At 23.9% G+C, this 19185-nt stretch overlaps 7 protein-coding genes across 7 annotated transcripts; 1 reads left to right on the top strand and 6 right to left on the bottom strand.

Moving 5' to 3' along the window:
• Nucleotides 1-56: 56 nt before the first annotated feature.
• Nucleotides 57-1043, bottom strand: SRAE_1000256800 (GPCR, rhodopsin-like, 7TM domain and 7TM GPCR, serpentine receptor class x (Srx) family-containing protein; the record flags this gene model as incomplete). The annotated part of the gene is made up of 1 exon (XM_024649659.1): nucleotides 57-1043. One exon carries the CDS (start codon nucleotides 1041-1043, stop codon nucleotides 57-59), a length of 987 nt encoding a protein of 328 aa, XP_024503514.1.
• Nucleotides 1044-4149: 3106 nt separating this feature from the next.
• Nucleotides 4150-7365, bottom strand: SRAE_1000256900 (von Willebrand factor, type A domain and Zinc finger, Sec23/Sec24-type domain and Sec23/Sec24, trunk domain and Sec23/Sec24, helical domain and Sec23/Sec24 beta-sandwich domain-containing protein; the record flags this gene model as incomplete). The annotated part of the gene is made up of 5 exons (XM_024649660.1): nucleotides 4150-4264; nucleotides 4319-4463; nucleotides 4518-7025; nucleotides 7067-7137; nucleotides 7280-7365. The coding sequence occupies 5 exons, from the start codon at nucleotides 7363-7365 to the stop codon at nucleotides 4150-4152; spliced, it is 2925 nt and encodes a 974-aa protein (XP_024503515.1).
• Nucleotides 7366-7438: 73 nt separating this feature from the next.
• Nucleotides 7439-8197, bottom strand: SRAE_1000257000 (AT07979p1; the record flags this gene model as incomplete). The annotated part of the gene is made up of 2 exons (XM_024649661.1): nucleotides 7439-7668; nucleotides 7708-8197. 2 exons carry the CDS (start codon nucleotides 8195-8197, stop codon nucleotides 7439-7441), a joined length of 720 nt encoding a protein of 239 aa, XP_024503516.1.
• A 735-nt stretch (nucleotides 8198-8932) lies between these two features.
• Nucleotides 8933-10313, bottom strand: SRAE_1000257100 (Tyrosine-protein kinase Fps85D; the record flags this gene model as incomplete). The annotated part of the gene is made up of 2 exons (XM_024649662.1): nucleotides 8933-9811; nucleotides 9861-10313. The coding sequence occupies 2 exons, from the start codon at nucleotides 10311-10313 to the stop codon at nucleotides 8933-8935; spliced, it is 1332 nt and encodes a 443-aa protein (XP_024503517.1).
• Nucleotides 10314-10494: 181 nt separating this feature from the next.
• On the bottom strand, nucleotides 10495-13556 carry SRAE_1000257200 (Malate synthase family and Malate synthase A family and Isocitrate lyase family and Malate synthase-like domain and Pyruvate/Phosphoenolpyruvate kinase-like domain-containing protein; the record flags this gene model as incomplete). The annotated part of the gene is made up of 3 exons (XM_024649664.1): nucleotides 10495-12066; nucleotides 12187-13485; nucleotides 13524-13556. The coding sequence occupies 3 exons, from the start codon at nucleotides 13554-13556 to the stop codon at nucleotides 10495-10497; spliced, it is 2904 nt and encodes a 967-aa protein (XP_024503518.1).
• Nucleotides 13557-16005: 2449 nt separating this feature from the next.
• On the bottom strand, nucleotides 16006-17166 carry SRAE_1000257300 (LD29830p; the record flags this gene model as incomplete). Its single annotated transcript, XM_024649665.1, has 3 exons — nucleotides 16006-16060; nucleotides 16113-16996; nucleotides 17050-17166. 3 exons carry the CDS (start codon nucleotides 17164-17166, stop codon nucleotides 16006-16008), a joined length of 1056 nt encoding a protein of 351 aa, XP_024503519.1.
• A 1048-nt stretch (nucleotides 17167-18214) lies between these two features.
• SRAE_1000257400 (Calycin-like domain and Domain of unknown function DUF1794 domain-containing protein) lies at nucleotides 18215-18884 on the top strand (the record flags this gene model as incomplete). The annotated part of the gene is made up of 2 exons (XM_024649666.1): nucleotides 18215-18290; nucleotides 18361-18884. 2 exons carry the CDS (start codon nucleotides 18215-18217, stop codon nucleotides 18882-18884), a joined length of 600 nt encoding a protein of 199 aa, XP_024503520.1.
• Between the last annotated feature and the right edge of the window lie 301 nt (nucleotides 18885-19185).

A 19185-nucleotide genomic window follows, 5' to 3' on the forward strand; every position in this document is an offset into this window, starting at 1 on the left:
AAAATGTTATAGATATCTTTATTTTTTTTGAGAACTTTTCATACAAAACAAAATAATTATTTATAACAAAATTTACATCTAATTACAGTTTTTCTTATTTCTTTATTAAATATCATTAAGCATAAACCATCTAACATATGACATAATTCCCATGCGCAACTTGTAAAGGCCATTACACTTAATTTTGTTGTAAAATATGTTGAAAAAACATAGAAAGACAATATTTCTATTAAAAAAATAAAATTTTGACAAAATGCTTGAATGAAAAATTTGGTTTTCATTGTTGGTTTATATTTTGTACCTCCTGTAGTTACAGTATCCCTTCCCTGTGATTTATGAATCACTTTTCTAGGATTTCCGTATTTACAAATACTTTTATTAAAATTAAAACGAAATAATGTTGTTTTTTTATTTATTGTTTTTATTTCAGTACTATTTAAAATTTTTTTGAATCTATATACTAATTTGATACAAATTAAAAAATCTATAAATATAGTTATTATAACATATATAGTTGTAAGTCTGAAATCAATTATATTTCCCAATATATGACTACAATTAGAATCTGAGAAAGAAAATAAATATAATTCAGCATCAAAATAATAATCACATGTTGGAAAAAAATATGGAATAATATGAATAAAAGCAATAATCCAAAGTGCACATATAAATATTTTAGTTCTTAGATCATTAAAAAATGTATTATATTTTAGAGGTAAATAAATAGCAATAAATCTATTTATACAAACAAGAACATGACAATAAATTGATAAATACCACCAAAACATTCCCAATTGGCCAATTTTAGTATTAAAATAATAAATAAAATCATTTTTAGGTAATATTAATATTATTAATGGTACCCATAAAACATATATTATTGAAACAGAAAAATTAGCTATACAATGTGTAAGGCAGATGTATCCAAATATATTTTGCATTTCCATCATTTTAAAAAGTTTAACAATACAAATAACATTTATTATTACAGCAATTATACCTATTGAGGCAAACATTATACATACAAAAATATCTTCTAACATCTTTTTTTAATTAAATTAATAATTATAATAATATAATTTAAAAAAAAAATTTGCAATTATTAATATTTGTGTTATTATTTTTATAATAATATCTATAAAAAAAATTAAAATTATTTATTTTATAAATATATTTGTGATAAAAAAAATTTTTATTAATATTTTATTAAATAAATTTTATGAATCTCAAAAATTTATACTTTCAATATAGTATAAATTTTTCAAATATATATTATTATAAAAAAAATACAATTTCTGTATTATTAATAAGAAAAAAAATTAATCAGCTTTATGTTACAAAAAATTAAATACTTTTTAAGTAAAAAAAGATAAACAAGAAAACTTTTTAAAATTTAATATTAAATATATTAGCTTATTAACAAAAAAATATTTACAAAAAGTATATTGTTTAGTGGTGGTAATATAAATTATAAAAAGATTTAATTATGCTAATAATTTTTTTTTAATTAAAAGACATTGCAATAAAAATCCTTTGACATAATGACGTTGTGAAGAAATACTGTTTACCAGGAGGTTTATTAAATACATGTATTAAAAATAAATAAATTATTCAATTATATTTATCAATATTTAAAATCAGTTGTATATATTAATTTTATGGTTAGGTAATGGTAAATTTTAATGTTTCATCATTTAAGATTCTATAAAAAAAATGTTTAAATACTTATAATGGGTAAATTAAGAATTTACAAGATATATAATTATTATAAGATATTTATGATTAATATATATATTAATGGTTATTAAAATTAAATTATTATATATATTACATAATTATTAATATAAAAATGTTATAATTAAATTTAAAAAAAAAATGACTTATTGCCAAAGAATTTTTAGAATTATATTTATAACTTGAAATATAATGTTGCAATGTAACTTTTACCACACTTATTTTTAAACTTTATTAACGTAAAAATGTAAATTTATGAAAAAAAAGATAAACTTTTTAATTAATTTTTATAACATCAACCTCAAAAAATAATAAATATATAAAATAATTTATCAAAAAAAAAATTAACTTAATCTATCATCAAATTTAAGGCATTCCAATTTACAAACATTATTCTAATTCTAAAAAATCTTAAAAAATATAATACTTGAAACCAAATATTAGTCTGCATTTATACCTAAATCTCATGTAAATTTTTATCAATATTCATGAGATTTTCCTACTTTACGTGTTTTTAATTTTAAATTATTACTTCTTAATATGTGAAAAACAAATTGTTTTCCCTAACTTTATAATTAAAAATTAAAAAAAAAAGCATTGATATAATTACAGAATAAAAAATTATGAAAGAAAAAAAGTTTGAATGATAAAATAAATATAAATTTACAAGTAACTTTCCAAGTAAAAAGTTTTTAATTAACAAGAATTATATTGGACATTGGCTAGTGTTTTTATAGTTAGTTGGTTAAGTAATGTAATTAAAATATAAAGTTAATTAGGTAAATTTGCAGGTTGATAAAAGTTTAAAAATATGTTTCTTAAAACTTTAGGTAAAGAATATGTTTTGAAAAAAATAATCTAATCAAATTGTCTATAATTATGAAACAAAAAATTTCCTGTAAAAAAAAAAATGTTTTGCATTTTCACACATATAATTTAAAAACATTTCCTTGTTTAAAGTTTCTCAATGAATTTATGGTATTTTTGAAGTTGAAAAGTTATTTACAATATTTAAATTTAATATATTAAAACATTATATTGACTAATCCAGATTATTCAATTATTCTGTATGTCATAATAATTTAATTTTGTTTATTTGTAAATAAAATAATTTTTTTTAATAATTCTAAGAAAAAAATATATTTATAATTAATAAACTTAATAAGTTTTGATTTAATTATAATTTAATGTATTCATATCAAAGTACTTGATAGGGAAACAATTGTTAAAACTTTTTTCTATCATTAATAAAAATAATTTTCTAAACTTAGTAATTATATTTAAAGTAATCTAATGAAAATACATGAGTAAATCTTTTTTTCTTCATCATTTTTATGGTATAGGTTGTTTTTCTATATTTTGTTTGATTAAGTTTTGTTTTTTAAATTATAAAGTTGTAAAAAATAAATTTATTTATTTTTATGTTGTTGATAATTTCTTTTTATCAATTGCTTCTAATTTATGTTAATAAAAGTTATTTACTATTTCAATAAAAAAACTTTTTTAAAAATAAATACAAAGAAATTGTTGAAAATATTTTATTGTTACTACTTTCAGAATTCTAATTTTTCACTTAATCAGAAAATTTTTTACTACAATAAACTTTGGTTGTAGAATTAGTAAGTCCAATTTTTTTTTGGTTCTACCTTTTTTTTATTTTTACTTAAAAATCTTCAAACCTAAAAAATTTTATTTTTTAAAATTTTTTATGAAAATGATTCATTGATTATATTTAAACATAAATCTTAAAGCAGAATCTTAATATCACTATTTAAAAAAATATTATTCAGATTTTTTAACATAAGTGTGACTTTGTTAGTGTAGATATTTAAATATTTTATAAACTTCTTACTTTTTTTGAATTTTTTATAACTATCTTCAGATATTGAATTATATTCTTGAATCCTTTAATATCATTTGCTACAAATTTTTCTTCATCTTCCTAAAAAATCAAATTGCCTACATCTTTATTAAAACAAAAATATTAATTTTTAAAATTTTCCTTTCAGTATCAAAATTTTTTTTAATTAACCTTAATAAAGTTTCTAAAACTTTGGTTACAAAATAACTTCTTACAGGATAACTTTAAGAGTTTAAAATTTAATTTTTTTTTTATTTTTATCATTTTAAATTGTGTACCATTTTAGTGATTGTAAATATCATATATTATGTTACTTATGTTATTTTACATTTTTTTTAAAATGATATTTATTATCATATTATTAATTATTTTAATATTTAAAATATTACATAAAAATTGTTTTCTTTTAAAAACTTAAAATCAACACATTTAAAATAGATAGAAATTTATTTACTCATTTTCTTTTAAAAAAAACGGCTCTACCAAAATTGAACAGTACCGTAAAATTATATCAGTGGTTAATCACTATAAGTAAAAAGGAGTTTTTCAAGTTATTATTTTTTTATTGTTTGAACAATATGTCTGAGAAATTCCATATAAGAATGTGAACTTTCATTTTTGTCTTCTATTAAACGGCTAACAAATACATGTCTGTTGGGACTATCTTCTCTGAAAAAAATAAATATTAAAAGTATTATTTACTATTAGAGTAATAAAACTTACTTTACAATAATTGGTAGAGAATAACGACCTCGTTTAGACATTAATTTGTTTATAAATTTAAAGAGTTTTTTAGAAGTTTGATTATCTTGTTCTTCTAAAATAAACCCATCATTAACGTCATAATAAGTATCAGCGTCAAATAATTCTTTAAGAATAACATTATTAGAACATGAACCAACGATTATATATATATATGTACCAGCATCAAGTAAATAAACCTCATTTCTATGAATTCTACCGTAACTTAATGGTAAAATTTCAGGAAGTATCGGTCTTTCACCAATATCAGGAATATCGTGATCTAAATTAAGAATACTATTTATATTATACAATACAGGGTGTACTTCTGCGTTAATAATTTCAATAGGAGCTGTTGAAAAAAGTTGCATAGCTGCAATACGTTTATCATATTTAATAGAACGGCCAGCACCAAAGAAAGCATCATGTTTTAAACAACCAAGAATAAATAAAGGTAAAAACTTTAATTCTGTTGTTGGTGATAAAAGTGCATTAGGATGCATTCCATTTGCTCTATTAAAAGCACCTAATCCATCAATAGCAGAATATAAAAGGGCTTCCCTACAATCAGAAATAGGAACACCATGTGTTGCACGCTCTGAACCCATTTTAGTTAAAAGTGATATTGAAGCACTTATATCAAAATTTCTATAAACATCTAACATATCACTTGTTAAAGGAAGGCACATTGTATGAACACGTATTCTACGATCTCCTTTTGATGAAGTATATAATAAAGCTGCTTGAATAGTAATTTTATCAAGACCTTTAAGATCATCTTCTAATTCTAACTGAGCTGCCATACCAATATCAGGTGAAACAATTGGCATATTTATTAAATCAGTTGATCGAACAAAATGATTACCATAAAATGAATGTAATGTTACATTTTCAGTACATCTTATTCTTAAAACAGCCTCCCATCCTATTTTACGTGTTAAGTATCTATCTAATATTTTACGGAATCTTGGATCATCCATATAAATATTACTATTTTCTAACAATGGAATGTAATATGTCTCTCCACTTGAATATTTAGGTAAATCTGTCAATGTTGCTAAATCAACATATTCATTTCCCATTACAAATAAATCAATTCCTATTTGAACAGCACTAGAATTTAATGAAAATTGCTTATAATAATCAATTGCTGGAGCTAATAAATCATTTTCTTTGGGTGTTTTATTTGTGGCATCATTCCTATTTTCTAGAGAACCTAATCCAACATTTGGTAAAGAACATTGAAAAACTGTAATTCTACCACCAACATCTTTTATTAATTGATGTGCAACATTTAAAGCACTTCCTAAACAATTTGATGTTGTTGTATTATCCTTAAACATATTTGGAAGATCTTCTAAAAATTTCTTGATTTTATTCAAATAGTAATGTAATGAAACAACAAAACCATCTGCAGCGGGAACAAATGGATCATCAATATCTGATTCAACAAATACTTTTGGCTCATCAACAGATTTATCAAATCTAAATGTATGAATAAAAGCATCAACAGCGACAAAACCAATCAAAACATTTTTTTCTTTATATCCAGGTAAAAATTCTAATTTTTCTTTAAGTTTTTCACAAAATTCATTTAAGTATCCTTGCTTTTGTGCAGTGACACTAACGTCAATTACAAAAATATAACAACATGGTTGGGGTGATCTTGCCATATACTCAGATGGAGCAATAAATTCAACAGTAGAACATTTAATTTCTGGTCTTTCGGTAGGCTCTCCTCTTGTTTTAGTTGTTGGATTCCAAAGAAATTCTTCTGGAACTTCATTGTTTCTAAAACAAATATTACATCTCCAATGCCTTAAATCAGTAAACATAACATATGGATTTATATAAGCTCTACAATAACGACATCTTACAATATGTGTTTGAAGAATATTTAAATTTGTCATATCCCTAAATGGTTGTAATGTAACACCAAATGGTAATCTAGACTTTTTTAAAAGTTCACGTGTTTGAGGAACAACTCTTAATGTTGATCTCATAATACGACTATCTACATTAATATTTTGATTTGCTACAGTTAATGGAAGCTGTGGTGGATCAGATTGAAAACCAAGTTGCCATAAATTGTTAGTTGTAAGTAGATCAATTCTTCTATCTGTAGTTGATGGTGCATTGCTACTAAAATTTCCAATATTATTGAAATTTGTATTATTTTGCTGATATTGTTGATTGTAATTTTGAAAATGATAATTTTCATGTTGAGTAAGTGGTGGTTGTCCTCCAATTCCAGGAGGAAGTTGTTCAAGGTTTGGTGGTTGTTGAGGAAAACCAAATTGCATATTTCCTGGTTGCGGAACAGTTGGATTTGGTAAAGATGGTTGACTTGAGTGTGGTTGAATCAAAGGTGGACCATCAGAAAATGGTGCTGGTGCACCAAATGATGGAGGTTGATATGCTTGAACTGGAGGGTTTGCATTAAAATTTGTTGGTGGAACAGGTGGAAATGATTGGCCAATAGGATTATATTGAGGAGCACTATTTTGCCGATCTGCTGTTACTGGAGGAACAATAGCTTGAGGAATGGATTTTTGAGGACAAAAGTTATTAACCATTGTTGTTCTAGGTGCTTGTTGAAATGGAAAATTATTTGGCAAAGGTTGATTTGTACTTTGAGCAGGATATTGTCCCATTGTCCCATTTGAAAAAGGTGGATTTATAGAACCGTCTACAATAATACGATACGTGTCAAAATAAAAATGAACCTACTATTTCTAATTTGTTGTGATTCTGGTCTTAAAGAACCAGGAAATGATGGAGAACCATACATTGTATATACCCTAAAACAACAATCTGGTTAATATAAATCCAATAAATATTAAATTAATAAAATTAACATATTATGTTTATATATTTGCATCATGCTTGCTTAACAACAAAAAATTTAAAAGAAGAAACACTATCCCAAAATGATATACATACAGTCGTCGCGTTGGAGCATAAGCTTCCTTGTTGCGGACCTGCAGATCTAGTATACATGGAATTAACATAATATAATAATCACGCATAAATTTTTATTCTTTACAATAAATTAAACTGTGTATAAATTTAAAAAAAAAAAAACTATTAAAATTAAAATTTTTATTTACTAGCAAATTTCCATTCTTGTCTACATAATGGACAATGAGGTTTTGCAGATTGAGCTCGATCCTCTGTCCATTTTACAATACAATGCATATGAAATGGATGTTTACAGGCACCTAAAACAATAGGGCACTCATCTCCAGGAGTTTTACAATCCACGCAACATGCTTCAAAAGGCATTCGACAAATTCCACATGAATCATCTCCTCCTTCAATCCATTTCCATTCTGCAAAAGTGACAAATTTTTTTATTATTACCTGCAAACCTGTATTTGACGGAATTTTATATTCTAACGACAATTTAGGATTATCTGTGTCCATCGGTTGAATTTCACGTTTATCTTTCAAAGATTTCAAACTATCATCGTCTTCATCATCATCATCATCACTACTAGTAAAACTTAATGATTTACTATGTCGACTATTCTTTAACCTGTTTAATTTTTTCAATATACTTGACCGTTTTGTTCCTACAGACCTTCCTTTTGCTCCAGCTTCTCTGGGAAAAGTTTCAAAAAGATTTTGTCTACGACCACCACTTAAACTTTTACACCAATTTGTAGATCGTCCTTGATGATAACTTAGTTTAAATAAATCTTCAAACCAAGGTGAATTCTTTGTATCTTCATCGTCGTCACTTTCTGATAAATTTAAATTTTCAACTGAAGGATGAATAATTTCTAGTTTTTTTATAAGATCTTGGTGTTTTGCATGAAATTTAATAGAAGACTTCTCATTAAAATTTAAATTGCTCATTTTTTTAGATAATATAAAGCAATTATATAAAAATCTAATACATTTGCCAGAAAAGTTTGTTTTACCCTTCTTCTGGTTGGGACTCTATAAATTGGACAACTGTGACTCTGAAACTATATAATAATACATTAGAAAGTTAATAGTTGATAAATTTTGTGTTAAGTTCATAGATGATTATATTTGACAAATTTTATGGTGTTAATTTTTTCGTTAATGATGATCAGAGGAACCTGATTAAAAATAATCTAAATTATTTTTATATTAATTTCCCCTAGTTTAGTTGTAGTATGTATTTCAAATCTAAAACTAGTTTATAATTATTATAAAATAATAAAAATGGATCATTTTTGAAAATACATGATGCCTTCTCAATTTAAAGGATATATTTTAAACATAAAAATATTAAATTTTTTTTGCAAATATTATAGTGAAAAAATTTTTAAAAATATCATAGATTAAAAAAAAGCAGAAAAGTTATTCTTAACATTGTTCTTTGATTTTAAATAAAATTAAAAAATATCATTGTGAAAGTTTATGGAAAAAAATTTGATTCATATTTTAAAGTTAGAAATGTAACAACTTTACTGAGATATATCTATTATATTTTCTAAATACACTATAAAAATACATTTAATTATGTTAATTTGTCTTTTTTTTTGATATATTATCATTGTAAGTATAAATGAAAGTATTATTTTGTCAAAATATTAGCTTATTAAAAACAATATATTATTTTTAATTTTTTTCTTGAACAGTTTTTGCAACTTCATTTAATGATTTGGGTTCGATTTCATCGTTTTGTTGCTCTCTTTGTGCTTCATAACGGCAAATTCCAGTTTCTCGTTGCAAACATTCAACTACCTCAGTCATCGTTGCACGTAGTTTATGATTTCTTTCCCAACATTTTTTCAAAATGCATTCTTTAAAATTTTTAGGTATTTCATCAGGTAAAGTCATTCTATAATCTTCTTTTATAAATTTTATAACAAATTCATGATTAGATAATGAAGGATATGGTTCTTTACCATTATTAAATATCTCCCAAACCATTATACCATATGCAAATACATTACTTTTTGTGTAATAAGTTTTTGAAGTAATTGTTTCAGGACTACACCATTTAATTGGTACTCTACCTTTTGTATCTATTTTGTAAGAAGTACCTATAACACTCATACCAAAATCTGATATTTTTACTTGTCCATCTCCTCCATATAAACAATTTCTTGCAGCAATATCACGATGAATAATTTTTAGTGAATGAAGATATTCAATTCCAAATGCAGCTCCACAACACATATTCATTTTTCTATCAGTATCTAAATTATTTTTTTGTAAATAACTGTCAAGAGCACCTTTAGCACAAAGTTCCATAACTAACATTAATGGTTCTTGGCCTGCTGCAACACCAAGTAATCTAACGACATTTGGATGGAAAAAAGTTCTCATTAATCTGGCTTCTTTCATTATTTCTTTTACCTGTTCTTTTGTTAATTTTTCTAATTTAGCTAGTTTAATTGCAACGTCTGTAATTTTTCCAGTTTCATTGTTCTCATATGTTCCAAGATGAACTTCAGCAAATGCACCTTCTCCTAATTTTTTAGTTGTTTTAATCTAAAATTATATGATTCTTTAATTTGAAAACATTAAAATTATTTTTTACCTGAGAATGACAGAATTCCCATGATTGTTTTCCTACAGCATTTTTTAAAATAATATCATTACCACATGAGACTGATGCTTTTGTTTCAGTATGATGACTTATCAATTCCACAACTGAATTAAAAGCTGCTTTTGAAATTTTATATTTATTGTTTGGAGTTTTTTTGATAACAAAATGATTCAAACATTTGTTTATTGTTACACTTCCTTTTTGTGGTTTTATTCGTACAGATAAAATGTAGGCACGTTCTTTACCAGCTACAGGTTCAGAGAGGCGTACCAGAAAATCACCATCTTTTTTGAGCATTTTATTGATATCTTCTCTTGGTAAAAATCCATGATAATATGGTTGTTTTAAAAGTTCTTTTATTGGTGTATCCTCAATTGATGTTACATTTAAAAAATTAATAACTTTGCTATCAGTTGACACACTTGTCTTATTTGCTTTATCCATCAAATATTATAACATTTTTATTATTTTGGTAATTTATATTCAAATTATTTGAATATTTAGAAAAATTATATTCTAATAATGAAGAATAAAGTTGTTTATTGTATTTATTAAAAAATTCACCTATTATTAAAAAAAATTTTTTTTTTATATTTTATTTACATTGTAAAAAGATTTTTTTTTTTTATCTTCCTTCAGATACGAGTTTATCGTAAGCGTCATTTGTAAGAAATTCACTTAATTCAGGCTCAAGAACAAATTTTTCTAACATTTCTGCAGCTTCAGAAATTCTATTTGATGTACTTCCTGATCTAATTAAGAGAGGTTCCATTTCTGTAGCAATAACATTTTGAATCATTTCAGGTGTTATATGTTTTCCATTTTCAATTTTAGCTCCATGTTTTACCCATTGCCAAAGTTGCGCTCTAGAAATTTCTGCTGTAGCTGCATCTTCCATCATATTATATAATGGTACACAACCAATTCCTCTTAACCATGCTTCTAAATATTGTAATACTACACTTATATTTCTTTTAAGACCTGCTGAAGTAATTGTTCCTTTAGGTATAGCAATTAAATCATTTGGAGATGCATATCTTGGTAATAATCTATCTATTTGATTATCTCCAACAATAATTTGATCAAAAACATCTCTTGCAATATCAACAAGACCAGGATGAGCTACCCATGTACCATCATGTCCATTTGTTGCTTCTCTATGTTTATCATTAAATACTGCTGTAATTGCAGTATTATTAGCATCAGGATTATTTTTAATTGGTATGTAAGCAGCCATTCCTCCCATTGCATGAATTTTTCTTTTATGGCATGTTCTAATAACTTGTTCACTATAAGCTGCCAAAAATGGTGTTGTCATAGTTATTTGAAATCTATCTGGAAGTAAATATTTTGAATGATTTCTAAAAACTTTAATGTATGAAAATATATAATCCCATCTTCCACAGTTAAGTCCAATTATATAATCTTTTAAATTATACATAATTTCTTCCATTTCAAATGATGCTAAAAGATGTTCAATTAAAACTGTACATTTGATTGTTCCTTTTGGTAAATTCAATTTATCTTCTGTATATGAAAAAACATCTGCCCACCATTTTGCTTCATCAGCATTTTGTAATTTTGGAAGATAAAAATATGGACCACTATTCTTATCAATTAATTCTTTAGCATTATTAAATATAAACAGACCAAAATCAAATAAACTTCCACTTATTGGTTTATTGTGAATCAAAACATGTTTTTCATGTAAATGTAAACCTCTTGGTCTCACATTTAATACTGCATGTTTTTCATCTAGTTTGTAAGATTTTCCTGTTAATGGATGACTTAATGCTATTGTTCCTCGAACAGCTTCATACAAATTAAATTGCCCATCCATCTGATTTCTCCATGTTGGTGTATTTGAATCTTCAAAATCAGCCATAAAGACTTTTGCCCCACTATTTAAAGCATTTATTACCATTTTTCTATCTGTAGGTCCTGTAATTTCAACTTTTCTATTTAACATATCATGAGGAATCGTTGCCCCTGACCATGATTCATCTCGACGAATGTCTTCTGTTTCTTTTGGAAAACATAAAATTAATTCATCATTATTAATTTTATCTTGAATAATTTTACGATTCTCAAGTAAAGAAAGACGTCTCCTATCAAAATTATTATGAAGATCTCTCAAGAACCTTAATGCATCAGGTGTTAAAATTTTTTCATCATTCGATAACATTTCAGAAGTCAACTAAATACACAATAATTATACTTTATTTTTTTATATATTTTAAAATTTTTGTTAAATTATTTAATAAATAAAGACGAAAATAGTCATTAACTAACGTTAGACAGCAGCATTTTTACTTACCGTCATAACTTCGTCATCTTCAACAGTGGATGTTTTAAATTGAGCTTCTTCTGTACTTCCGGTAAGAGCAGTTGTAGAGCTGGATCCACCAGCACAGGCATTTGCTAAAACATCAAAATATCCAGTTCCAACTTCACGTTGATGTTTTACAGCAGTATATCCAGATTTTTCTGCATCAAATTCAGCTTTTTGAAGTTCAGCATATGCAGCCATACCACGTTCACGATAATTTTTAGCTAAATCAAATATTGAAAAACTATTTGTATGAAAACCAGCAAGTGTAATAAATTGATATTTGAATCCCATAGCTCCAAGTTCTCTTTGATATTTTTCCATATCACTTTTTTTTAAATGTTTACTCCAATTAAATGATGGTGAACAATTATAGGCAAATAATTTATCTGGAAATTCTTTTTTAACACCTTCAGCAAATTCTTTAGCTTGTGATAATGAAGGATATGATGTTTCCATCCATATCATATCACAATATGGTGCATATGCTATACCTCTTTGAATACATGCTTCCATTGATGTAGAATCTTTAAGTCTATAAAAACCTTCAGATGTTCTACCAGCTTTTCTATCAATAAATGGATGATCTCTTTCATCAACATCACTTGTTAAAAGTCTAGCACTTTCAGCATCAGTTCTTGCTACAATAATTGTTGGTGTATCACAAACATCAGCAGCTAAACGAGCAGCATTTAGATGACGAATATGTTCAGATATTGGAATTAAAACTTTTCCACCCATATGACCACATTTTTTTTCAGATCCTAATTGATCTTCAAAATGAACACCAGCAACTCCAGATTCAATGTATGCTTTTGTAATTTCAAAACAATTTAAACTACCTCCAAAACCGGCTTCACAATCAGCAACAATAGGTGCATAATAATCTCTATATGGTTTCATATCATCAGCCTCTGCACATTCAATTTGATCAGCCCTCCTTAATGATTTATTAATACGTTTAGCTAATTCAGGACCAGAATTTGATGGATATAATGATTGATCAGGATACATTTCACCAGCACTATTACCATCAGCAGCAACTTGCCATCCAGAAAGATATATTGCTTTTAATCCAGCTTTAATCATTTGAACAGCTTGATTACCTGTCTGAGCACCTAATGCAGCAACATATGGTTCTGTATGTATAAGATGCCAAAGTTTATTTGATGTTTTATTAGCAATTGTATATTCAATATTTACAGAACCACGTAATTTTAAAACATCTTTAACATCATAATTACGTTTAATTCCTTGCCATCTTCCTTTTGGAGAATTTTTTACAATCTTAATAAAATAATATTATAAAATTAAATGCTACTTACATGATAGAAGTTACTAGCTTTTAACTGTGACATTATTAAAATATAATTTGTAATTTTGTATATGTTACTAGTAATTTAATATCTTTATATACTTACCATATAACCCTCTTTTATTTACCATATCAAAAGAGGGATGGACTTTATATAATCATAAAAATAATTATTATTAATGTACATGATCTTCTACTAAATGATTTTTGTTTACATCTTTGTCATGCCCTTTTTAAATTACATTGATAATAATGCTGTTATTTTTAATTTTGTATTTTGTAGTTAAAGGCAAACATTATTTTCACTGATATAAATAATATTAGAAGATCATAATATCAAAAGACAAATATATTTTATAAAAACGGAATATGACTTTATTGGCGATATGAAGATAACATTCAATGATCACAAATCTTAGGATGACCATTCACGTTTTAAGTTTCCTTATATTTGATAAGATAAGAAAATTCGTAAACAAAAAAATATTAAATTTATCATGTACATTTTAATAGTAAAATTTTTTTTATTTGTATTTTTAATTGTAAGTTCAAATCTTTATTTAACAAATATAATGATTAAGGTATTTTCTGGAAATTGAAAATAAACTTTATTTATTAACATAATCACTACTATTTTTATTTTTTTAAATTGATTTATAGTTAAATAAATGATAATAAACCAATTTATTTTTATATTTATAAATTTTTTTTTGTTGATATAATAATAAATTTTACAAAAATAACAACTAAAAATTTATAATATAAATATTTTTTTTTAGTTACTTTACATATTAAATTTAATTTATTGGCACATAAAATTGTATCGTTCATCTTTTTTTTTTCTAAAATGATTAAGAAACAGAAAAACAATAATGATTTGTTTATTTTAAATCAATAATACAATTATAATAACAAAAATTTACCAAAACAAAATGGCTGTATATCAAAAACCAAGTTATTTTAATTTTTAATTTACTAAATTACCATGATTTAGATAAATAAAATGTATAAAAATAACTTTTTTATTAAAAATAGTTTTAACTATTTTTCAAAAAAAAAGGTAAATTCAATCTTTTTACATCTAAATATTTTATCAATTCATAATTTTATTTTTATCAATTATATTTAAAAATAGTTGAGATATACATGAAAACTTTTTTATTAATCACATAAAGTCATTAAACTTATTTACATAATAATTTTTATAATGTTAAGATAGTAAATTAACTAAAAATGAAAAATAATCTATAAAGATTATTAATAGCTATTTTTATTTTGTCTATAAAATGTCTTATCTCTATAAATAAAACACTTTAATTGTAAATCATTAATTACAATTAAATTTGGAGGCAAACTAAATATTTTAATTGACTTTCAATTATGTGTAAAATTAAAAGTATATTATGATAAATTAAATTGTAATTAGAAATTTTTTCAAATAAACAATGCATTTCGATAATCAGAAAGAATTACTTACAACATAATAGTATTATTTATAATATTTTAAATTACAAATACAAAAAATCCTGTCCAAATAAAGATATAAAAGTTTTTAAAAAAAAAAATTATTAATATTAAATTAAGTATTTCAAAAATTGCCACAATAATTCTTCTATTATTCTATTTCTTGAAATTACAAATAACTATTTTATTTTGGTACCTCTATCTTTAAATTATATATTTTTATACAGCTATAAAGTTTAGTGTTTCATTAATTTTATTACAACTAAATACTATAAACAAAAATTATTTCCTAGAATATAAAAGTATAATTTGTCATTATTTATTATTATTAATAAAATTGTAGTAAAACTGATTTAATCTTTTTTATATTATCATTTATTAGTATATCTATCACTCTTATCATATAAAAAATTTGAAATTTTACTGATAAAGTGTGAACGAAATGTTATCTATATAATATAAATTAGTTAATTTACTAAAATCAACAAAGTTTTCGTTAAATATTAAAAAATATTATTAACAATATCAAATATAATGATAAACAAAACCATCTTAACATAATAAAATCAACAGAATTAATATTTTCAACTAAATATAATTATTTACTTTTTAATTGCATTGAAAATCTCCATTTTTTTTTTAATTGATGAAAAAAAATTATTTTTAAGAAAAGCGCGATCAAATGTTTTGATGATAAACAAAGTAACCAATATTATAATATAATGTGTAACATAAATTATATCTTTTTATTTTTAATTAATTACTTTAATAACATTTTTTAAAAAAAAATTAAATTATTATATTTATAAATCTTATTTAGGAAGAAAATTACAGACACATCAAAAAACTAATTAAGCAAACAAAAAATATAAATATTTCCATTCAAAAAATTATACTTTGAGCTATAAAATTTAATCAAAATTGATGACACAAAATAAATATTAAAAAAAAAAATAATCACATAAAAAGTTATCTGTTATTAAATCGTTCTTTAGAGTGTCAAAATACAGACTACGAAAGTATCATATTTAGCGATGACGATCACGAGAACGACTACGTTTTCTAACTTTCTTATCACGAGATCTGTAATAATATTATTTTTAAAATTTAAAAATTTAGCTATTTGAAAACTTACCGACTTCTTCTTCTTCTCTCCCTCGACTTTGACCTCTCCCGTCTTTTTCTTTCTTTATAATCTTTTGATGTTGATCTTGATCTCCTTCGTTTTTCTCTTGATCTTGATCGTCTTCTTTTCTCCTTAACAGGACTTCTTTTAGATTCTTTACGTTCTATTGATCTTGATCGTGGTCTTTTAACAAGTACACTTATTGTAGCTGTTTCATCTTTATCATTCTGATTTTTAGAAGCTTCTTTTATCTCTTCTAAAACTTGTTCATTTGTCTTCTTTTGAGGTTTAACAATACGAACTCTTGAATGAGTTATTCTTAAAGCATTTCCTTTAAATTCAATTCCAGAATTTTGTAATGCTATTGGTACACTTATTTGATTAGAAAATTCTAAATATCCATAATTACATTTATCTGTTCCATTAATTTGACACATCCTAAAATACATAACTTCTCCAAATGCATCATTAAAAAATTCAACAACCTCCTGTCCATCAATATCTAAAGGTATATTTGATATATATATTGTTCGACGAATTTCTTCAACAATATCTAATTCTGTATTTGCTGGTAATGGTGGATATGATGGTAAACCTAATGCCTCCATATCAGGATCAATTGTATATAACATTTCTGTACCATCATCAAGAGTTTTTATTGTATTTGTTACATGTGATGGTAAACAACGTTTACCTATAACTGCAGGTCCACTATTATTCATTGCATCTTCCTCTTTTGGTATATCAGGAAATGGAAAAGGTACACAACATAAAGCTTTATCCAAAAATACGGTATTTGTTAAATGTTGAGCAGTCTCTAAACTTTTTCTTTTTTCATATTTTATAAATGCCATTTTTGGATTTTCTTCTGATGTTGATAATCTTGGATATACCTAAAAAAAAATATTTATAATAAAAATAAATATACAATATTATATATACTTACCACAAAATCATCTATTCTTCCGGCAATTTTAAAAAAACTTCTTATTTGATCAGCTGTAGCATAGCCAGAAATATTCATAACATGAAGAATTCTAAGATTCTCAACATCTGAAACCATTATACATGGAAAAAATTTTTAAAAAGTAGTAAACTTTAAGAATGTTTTTTATAATGAAAAAATAATACAAACAAGCAATTGGAAAAATGTTTCTCTTTTATAGAGTCTTAAAATTTTTTCTTTTTAATATTATTATTAATTTAATAAATTATTTAAATTAAAAATAAATGAAAAAGAAAAAGAAAAAAAACTTTTTAATAAAAATATTTATAATATAATTAATAAATAAATATTTGGTGTTCTTAAATAAAAACTTGATTTTAATTTATATACTTTTATTATTATATTCTTTTATTCCTGACTGGGATATGTATCTTTGTTACAATATAATAATTATTTTTAAGTTACTATTTAAAAGTTGTCATTTCATTATTCAATGATTTAATATACAATATAATTAACTATTTTCATAAAATGTGTAATGAAATAAATGTATTACTATAAAAATAAAATTAAGGCAGAAAAGTTTCAACTAAATATGTATATTTTAATATAAACAACTATACTATACATTAAATAAAAAAAAATATATATATGTACTAACTTTAGGTTATAATTGATCAAATTTAAAGGTTAAAATTTAAAGGTATTATCTTGGTTAGCATATTTTAAAAAAAAAAACCTTATATAACATTATTTCTAGTTTTATTTTTATATAATTACAAAATTTATTCTTGTATAATTTTGTTATTCATTATAAATCTAGCTATTTCTTAATTTGGTAATATCATTTTCTTCATTCTAAAACAAGATGATAGCAATTTAATTTAATATTAAAGTATTTTTTAAAATAAATAGTTGCCTTTAGGCAAATAAATACTATAAAAGAAACATGTTTTCACGATAAGTTCAGATGTTACAAATTATAGATTGTTGTAAGATATGGTAAAAAGTTGATAAGTATTAATTTAATAAATATAATATAAAAGAGAAAGGTATCAATGTTAGCGATTTTACAAATAATATACGACCTATTTTGATTATAATTATCTTATTTGTTACAGAAAATATTATTAATCTATTATTATTATTATTATTAATATAAATTATGTTTAAAAGAAATATTTATGGTATTATTTTAAGCATTATATTTGTGACAATTGTCATTTGTACATATAGAGATAGTATGTTTATTTATTTATTTTTTTAATTAAATTAATTATAATAAAAAAAAAATTTATAAATTTATTTTAGGATATGATTATAGTAGAATGCCTATTGATCTTACACCAGTCCAATCATTTATTGGACTTTGGGAAAAAGAACGTTCTGAAGGAATATATAAACAATTACCTCCACCAGATATGATTGATTATGCCATTCATCCATTACCAAAATTTGGTGCAAGATGTTTAAATATTACACATACATATTATGATAAATTAGGACATGTTTTAAGATCAGATTATGGTTTTATGCCGGTAAAAAATGCCACAAGAAGAGATCCAAGAGTACATGTTGCTTATCTAACAACTAGTTCTGAGGGATTTTCTATGATGGAACAAGGTTTTGTAAAAGGAAATACAATTTTGTTTCACTTTAAATCATTCCTACCCAGATCATTTGATGTTGAAAATAATGGTTTATTACTTGATATCAGAGAGTATGAAAGAAAACTTGAATTGGTTGATGGAAGGCATATGAAAATGTATGTTAGAGCAGAAACAGCATATAGTACGGAGGAGTACACTTCTTGGTATGTAAAAATAATGCCATAAATGACTTATATTATATTTTTATTATATGTAAGTAGTTAAAGTAATTATTGTATAACAAATTTATTAAATAATAAAAAAAATTATTTATTTTTTTTTATCAGTTATCTTTTTGAAATTGATTCTATAAAGTTTTTGCCTAAAAAATGCCTTGTTATCTTGTGACTTCATGAGTTTAAATTTTGTTTTTTTTTAAAGCTTTTCAGAGTTAAGAATCATTTAAAAAATCTTAATATTATGCTTTGTGGTACTTGATTTCAGATATCCTTTTTTTTCAAAAATGTAACTAACGTTTTTTCAATAC

Source organism: Strongyloides ratti, assembly GCF_001040885.1.
Source record: "Strongyloides ratti genome assembly S_ratti_ED321, chromosome : 1".
In the NCBI taxonomy this organism is placed as follows: domain Eukaryota; kingdom Metazoa; phylum Nematoda; class Chromadorea; order Rhabditida; family Strongyloididae; genus Strongyloides; species Strongyloides ratti.